Below are 7517 nucleotides of genomic sequence, written 5' to 3' on the forward strand. Positions count from 1 at the left end.
AAGCAACTGCCTCTTTAGATTAAAGCTAACATTTATTAATTGATTACTATGGTTAAATTATTTACTCATAATGTATTATTTAACTAAATTAAAAAATAAAAACACCAAAGCCAACATTTTTAGTTGCTTATCCAACATAAAATTTTCCCTTCTTCTTTAATAACAGAACCTTGACCTATTTTGTTTGAAGTAATAATGTGCCCAGCTAAAAAAAGCTTTATTTCATAGCCTCCCTTGCAAATGGCCAAATTACATGGTTCTGGCCAATAAACTAGAAATGGAAGTCACTGGGTAAGGCTTCCAGGAGAAAGTTCTTTGAAAGGGAGCCAACTCACTTGTCACGTGCCTCTGTCCTTTTGCCATATTCTTCCAGCCTGGAACACCAGCATGAGGCTAGAGGTAGAACAACTACGCTGCAACTATGAGAATGAGAGTTCCGTTCTAAGTGCGGGGGAGTAAAAACTAGGTGCCTGGGTGCTTAATTAGGGCACAGAGGCTGCCACTCCAGTTACAGAAGGGGAAAAAGGTACTTTATTAAGCCACTATTATTTGTCGTCCATTACATGCAGCCAAGGCAATCCCTATCTAATACAGCCCTATGAGGTTGTTGACCCAATGCTGGCCTTTAAGGATAATATCACCATAGCTAAGTCTCCCAACCAGGGGGAGAAAATACACTAACCATTAAGCATCATTCTATTAATAGAGCATGATGTCTTTCACATTTATGGAGGGGCTAGAGGTGGGATCCTGGAATCTGTACTTGACAACAACTACTTTTAGACATCAAAACGTGTGGCTAGTGAACAATAATTAAAATAAAAAAAGAAAAGGGGAAAGTAGAGAATAAAGCTAATGAGTTACCCTCACCAAAGTATCAAAGCTAGGTAAATCATACCTTATTAAAAACAGATCTTGGGCACCTGGGTGGCTCTGTTGGTTAAGTGACTTGCCTTCGGCTCAGGTCATGATCCTAGAGTCTCAGGATGGAGTCCCACATCAGGCTCCCTGCTCAGTGGGGAGCCTGCTTCTCCCTCTGACCCTCCCCCCTCTGTGCACTCTCATTCTCTCTCTCAAATAAATAAAATCTTAAAAAAAAAACCCAACAGATCTTAAGGAACAATTTTCTAAACCTAAATGAAGATAAACAGCGAATATTTATGGAGATTCTTCAAGATATAGGAAAATAAAAGGCACATGGCACAGCTGCTGCCAGACTGTTTTCTCTATCTGCCATCACACCGTATCGTTGACAGTATCACAGGTGGCAGGGTCTCATGTAGCTATACTACCATGTCCACCATAAATCCTGAAATCCATCTAAACTTTAATAAGATCTAGAAAAAAAAAAAAGATGCAGTGATGTTCCAATAAGCATTACAACAAATCACATAATCACACAGTATTTCATATTGCATGGTAATACCAAAAACTACAAAACGTAAGGAGGAGAAAAAAGAGATAAGACGAGAAAAAAGAGAGAACAAAAACCATTATGTTAAGGAACATTCAATACAAACTAAACATTTTTTGTACACAATTACGCTTAATCTACATAACAGCCCCAATGATATAGGTCCATTATCTCGATTTTATAGACAAAAAGCTGACACTAAAACCAGTTATATAAATTGCCCAAGATCACATAGGTAATAAAAGGTAAAGCCAGGATCTGAATCTAGGTCAGCACAACCCTAAGACCATACTTTTCCAGCTGCTTCAACATATGTCAAATACAGTACAACACCTGGTCAGAAATTCTAATACAGTAATAATGGTTAGGAAGGAGCTCAAAAACACTGAAAAGATGAGTGACAGTGAAAATACTACTAACATCTTTTACAAGTAATCACACTTAAAGAACTTCAAATCTTGCCAAAGTATGCTTAAGATGATACAGTTCTTTAAAAGGAAGTCCTCTGAATTCCCAATCTGTATGTTTTTCATATGTTCCAGGAAGGGAATTTTTCTTTTCTCTATAGGATTTTGCCAGAAAGAAAAAACAAAACAGAATGTGAGAAACAACTCACCCTACAAATATATATATATATATATATATTTTTTTTTTTTTTAAGATTTATTCGGGATGCCTAGGTGACTCAGTCAGTTAAGCATCTGCCTTCAGCTCAGGTCATGATCCCAGGGTCCTGGGATGGAGCCCTGCATCGGGCTCCCTGCTCAGTGGGGAGTCTGCTTCTCCCTCTTCCTCCCCCTCCCCCCCCCAGCTTGTGTTCTTGCTCAATCTCTCTCTCGAGTAAATAAATAAAATCTTAAAAAAAAAAAAAAAAAAGATTTTATTTGAGAGAGAGCCGGGGAGGGGGGGGACCTGAAGGAGAGAGAAACCCAAGCAGACTCTGCTCTGAGCATGAAGCCTAAAGAGGCGCTCAATCCCATGACCGTGATATCAGACCTGAGCCAAAATCAAGAGTCTGACACTCAGCCGACTCTGCCACCCAGGAGCCCCAACCCTACAAATATAGGCTAAGTAGAAAGTGTAAAAAAAAATTACATTTCAAATAAATGCATGTGCTTTGATCAGAAAGGAGGCATCATTTAAACACTGCCTTAAAATACAATTCTTTGAAAACAGAAAATTCAAATGATCCCGCAAACGTTTTTTTTTTTTCTGAACGCCAATCAACTCGTTTCCTGAAAAAATTTAGTGTAATCTGAAGAAATCACAAAGATTCATTTTGAAGATTATAGCTTATTACAAAATACCGTATTCCAAACATTTCAGCATGGAAGCAAATTCAGAATAAGAATACACAACTTTGTTGAGGCCAGCTACTTGTAATAAGCTATAGTTCAAGGAAAAACATTTTTTTCCCCTCCCTGCTCAGAGTGGAATGGAAGGATGTTAGGAACTTTTGGGAACTTACAAATGAGGGGGAGACATTTAAAACTTACAAAATAGGATACACAAAAGAAAAATTCTACTACATCCAAAAAGGTCACCTTCAAAATATCTCCTCCTGTTGTATTTTTCATTGTAAGGATATTTCCCTTAATCCTTCATTGTAAGAATATTTCCCTTAGTTAGTTTCACTTAAACCCTCAAAATTTCCCTTAGTCAGACTATGACTACTATCTTCCATTTTATATACAAAAACCAAATTCCTACATAGAAACAAGAATGTTGACTTAGGCAACAGGAGAGTTGGACACAGGTATTAGCTGTGCCACTAGTTAGTTCTATGACTTTAGGTGGTCATTTTACCTTTTTATGCCCCAGTGTCTTCATCTGTGAAACAAGATGATTCATCTTACCTCACACCATACCTTAAAAAATTAACTCAAAATGTATGTAAAGAGCTACACTTAGAAGAAAACACAGGAAAGAATACCTTTGTGATGTTGGATTAGTAAAAATCTCTTAGATACACCCCACCAAAAGTACTATCAATAGAAGAAAAAGTGATAAATAAAACTTTATCAAAATTCAAAACTTTTTTGCCTTAAAAGACACCGTTAAGAAAATGAAAAGACGGGCGCCTGGGTGGCTCAGTTGGTTAGGCGACTACCTTCAGCTCAGGGCATGATCCTGGAGTCCCGGGATCGAGTCCCGCATCGGGCTCCCTGCTCGGCGGGGAGTCTGCTTCTCCCTCTGACCCTCCTCCCTCTCATGCTCTCTGTCTCTCATTCTCTCTGTCTCAAATAAATAAATAAAATTAAAAAAAAAAAGAAAATGAAAAGACAAGCTACAGACCGGGCGAAAAAATATTTGAAATCATGTATCAGGTGAAGGACTGACAACCAAATGCACACATATACACACATACCCTATAACTCAATAAGAAGATAACCCAGGGGCAACCCAAATGGGCAAAATATTTGAATAGACATTTCACCAAAGGAGATATATGAAAAGCTAGTAAATAAGCACATGAAAAGATGCTCACCATCATCAGTCATTAAAGAAATGCAAAACAGAACCACCAGATACCACTTCATACCCACCAGGATGGCTATAATCAAAGACAACAAATGCTGACAAAGATAAATAGGAACCCTCATACATGGCTGGTAGGAATGAACAATGATACATTTTGAAAAGGTTTATCAGTTTCTTAAAAAGCTAAACATAAATTTACCATATGACCCAGAAATTCCACTCAAGGAAAATGAAACATGTTCACATGAAGATCTGATGAGTGAAAGCTCATAACAGCATTATTCCAAATAGCCAGAAAGGAGAAACAACACAATGTTCATCACGTGGTGTCCAATAGAAAGGAATAATGTACTGATATAGGGTACAACATCAATGAATTTCGGAAAACATTATGGCAAGTCAAAGAAACCAACATAGAGGATCACATATTATATGATTATATTTACATGAAATATCCAGGAAAGACAAATCTATAGAGGCAGAAAGTAGATTTGTGGTTGCCTGCGGCAGGGGGTGGGAACAGGGAGTGACTGCAAATGGACATGAGGCATGTTTTTGGAATGATGGAAATGTTCTAAAACTGGATTGTGGGGATGATTGAACAACTCTGTAAATTTACTAAAAAATTATACAACTGTATACTTATACAGGTGGATTTTGTGGTATATACATTATAACCCAGTAAAATTGTTTTTACAAATGAAAAAATATTATGCTAAGTCAAAGAAGTCAAACACAAAAGACAATATGTTATTATGATCTCATTTATAGAAAATGTCCAGAAAAGGCAAACCTATAGAGACAGAAAGATTTGTGGTTGCCTGGGGTTGGGGGTGGGAACAGGGATTAACTGTAAACAGGCACAAGGATCTTACTGGGCGATGAAAATACTCTAAAACTGGATTATGCTGGCTGGTGCACAGCACAGTAAATCTACTAAAAACCACAGAATTTTGTACTAAAAATAAATGGGTGAATTTTATAGCATTAAATTATACCTCAGTAAAGTTATTTTTAAAAATAAGATGATCAAAAATCACATTGGAGTTCTTAAACCTTTTACCCATGGCCCACTTTAAGAATGAGATGAAGACTAACCCTATCCCAGAGGACTAAGACTCCCTTTTGCCCACTCACAGACACCTTATTGGCTTGAGGATACCAAATTAATAAGTCTCTAAGTCTCTAGAACCTTATGCCACCTTAACAGCTAGGCATAAAAAATGACCACAGAAAGATGTATACCTTCCCAGAAAGGAAAGCAATATTCCTCTTCTAAAACAATGATAGGGATCCACTTTCTTTACTTTTCAGACATCATTTTCAAATTTCTCACTTAATTTCTTTCTTCAATATGAAACTGACTGAGGGACCCAGAAGCAATCAATCAAGACAGAGACCTAGCTAGCTGTCTTTAGAACCAACCAGTGTATATGTCAAATACCCAGCAAGGACACCCATGACATGGCTTAAAGAAAAAGATGTGATTTCTTTCAGATAAAACTTAGCCCAGATTTCTTTTGAAACAAGAGGTAGGGGCGCCTGGGTGGCTCAGTCGTTAAGCGTCTGCCTTCGGCTCAGGTCATGGTCCTAGGGTCCTGGGATCGAGCCCCACGTCGGGCTCCCTGCTCAGCAGGAAGCCTGCTTCTCTCTCCCCCACTCCCCCTGCTTGTGTTCCCTCTCTCGCTGTCAAATAAATGAATACAATCTTAAAAGAGGCAAAAAAGAAATATGATAAAGTTTCTCTAAAATACAGACACATTGCAATAAACACACCTGGAAGGCAACTAAAGAGTTTTCAGCCAGTCTTTGTTATAAAACTAATTTTAGGACAGGATGCTGATCTAGCTAAGTAGACAATCTCCTTCCTCCAATACAGAGGGGTCTGCTCATGTCAGTGAGATCGAGCTTCTGTGTAGCTAAACCCACCCCCTTTTGATTTCTAAAGTCACTGGATTATTGTTGTCCAACAAATACTCCCCTCATCCCAAGTCCCCACCCTCCCCCAATCACTGTGCCTGAGAATTACAATCCACGTTTGTGCAAGTTTTGGTCTCTGCCAGCTGGTATTCCTGGACCTCAAGTCCACTCCACACACAGCAGCCAGATCCCTCAGATCATGTTCCGTCTCTGTCTGAAGCCCTCCAATACACTTAGAATAAAATTCCAAAATCCTTACCAAGCCTGAGAAGATCCCCCTTCTATCCTTGCCACTTTTCCCTCAGGTCCTGAAACACATCAAGCTCTTTCCCTCCTCAACACCTTTGCACTTCCTCATCCCTCAGAAGGGAAAAATCTTCCCTGAAATCCTAAGACTCCTCATCCTTCAGCGCTCGACTTAAATGTCAACGCCTCAGAAAAAAAATTTTCCTTGAAATCACCCTAACTAGGTCTCCAGGTCACTCTCTATCAGAACATCTTGTTTACTTCCTTCCTGGCACTTGCCAAACCTTGAAATTCTTTTCATTTGTCTAGTTATTCAATGTCTGCCCCCCAGACTAGAAAGTCACTCCCAAACAGTGCCAAGTTGTGTCTACATTGCCTCGGTGCCCGGTAGCTTCAGTTTCATCTGGAGAGAATCCCCAGCTCCACCCCAGCAATGTTTGGCACTTCGTGGGCACTCAAGTGTTCTCACACCCGCGCGGGAATGAACTAAAACCCCCTATCCCACAATCCCCCAAATAGGTGGCTGTGCCCACAACTCCAATAGCCTATTTCTCATACAGCCTCCTAAAGGCCTGTCCTGTGCCTGCACGTTTCTTCCCCTCCCAGACCCATCTATCGCTCAGGTTCAAATATCTGTCACTGCCCAATCTCTCACGAGCCCCTCAAACCCCACCCCACCAGCCTCACAGGCTCGCCACAAAATCCCCTTCCCGCCTTGCACAAACCCGGAGCCTCACCCACGCGCCCTACAAACCCCTGTCCCCACGAGCGCCCACGAGTATCTGAGAGTCCTGCGCTCCCCGAGCTCCCGCGGGTCCCCACGTTCCCGCGTGTCACCCGCCGCCCTGAGCGCGCCTCCCCCCTCAGCGGCGCCAGCTCTCACCGATCACCTCCTGCAGCTCGTAATCGTCCCTGTTAATGGACCAGGGCAGGGCGCTCGAGTCCTCGGACATGACGACGGCAAGGCTCGCGATCCTCCCTCAAACTCGCTGACCTCTCTCGTCTGCTCGCCGCGCCTCTCCCCACCCCCAACCACCGCCGCCGCCGCCGCGCCCCCAGCAACCGCCTCGGGAACAGCCACGGGTCGGACGGCGTCTGGGCGCGGGGTCACCGCGCGGCAGAGCGGCGGGGGCTCGAAGCTCCGGCGGACCTCTCCTCCCGCTCGTCCGCGTCCGGCACTCCCCGCCCGGCCCAGGTCCCGGCCTCGGCCTCCGCTGCAGCAGCGACAGGGTATCCGCTTGGGCCCAACCCCTCTGTCCCGCCCTCCACCCCAGCCCCACGCACGGGCCAAACTTTCCCTTCTCCCTCCACCTGCCGACACGCAGCGCGCTGACGTCACCGCGCCGGGCAGGCCCCGCCTTGGGCCCGCCTCCGGCCGCCATCTCAAATGTGGCTGTATAGGCACCGAGCTAGCAAGAATCCCGAGAAGGAGGAAGTTGACAGTGGAAGGGAACAA

General features: G+C 42.7%; 1 protein-coding gene across 1 annotated transcript in view; it reads right to left on the reverse strand.

Moving 5' to 3' along the window:
* Nucleotides 1–7068, reverse strand: part of OXSR1 (oxidative stress responsive kinase 1) — a 93454-nt gene extending 86386 nt beyond the window's left edge. The window contains exon 1 of the mRNA XM_021677556.1: nt 6945–7068. Within this exon, the coding sequence (XP_021533231.1) occupies nt 6945–7014 (70 nt within the window). The 5' untranslated portion in view covers nt 7015–7068. The remainder of the gene's footprint in view (nt 1–6944) is intronic.
* Between the last annotated feature and the right edge of the window lie 449 nt (nt 7069–7517).

The sequence above is a fragment of the Neomonachus schauinslandi genome, chromosome 1 (assembly GCF_002201575.2).
Source record: "Neomonachus schauinslandi chromosome 1, ASM220157v2, whole genome shotgun sequence".
In the NCBI taxonomy this organism is placed as follows: Eukaryota; Metazoa; Chordata; class Mammalia; order Carnivora; family Phocidae; genus Neomonachus; species Neomonachus schauinslandi.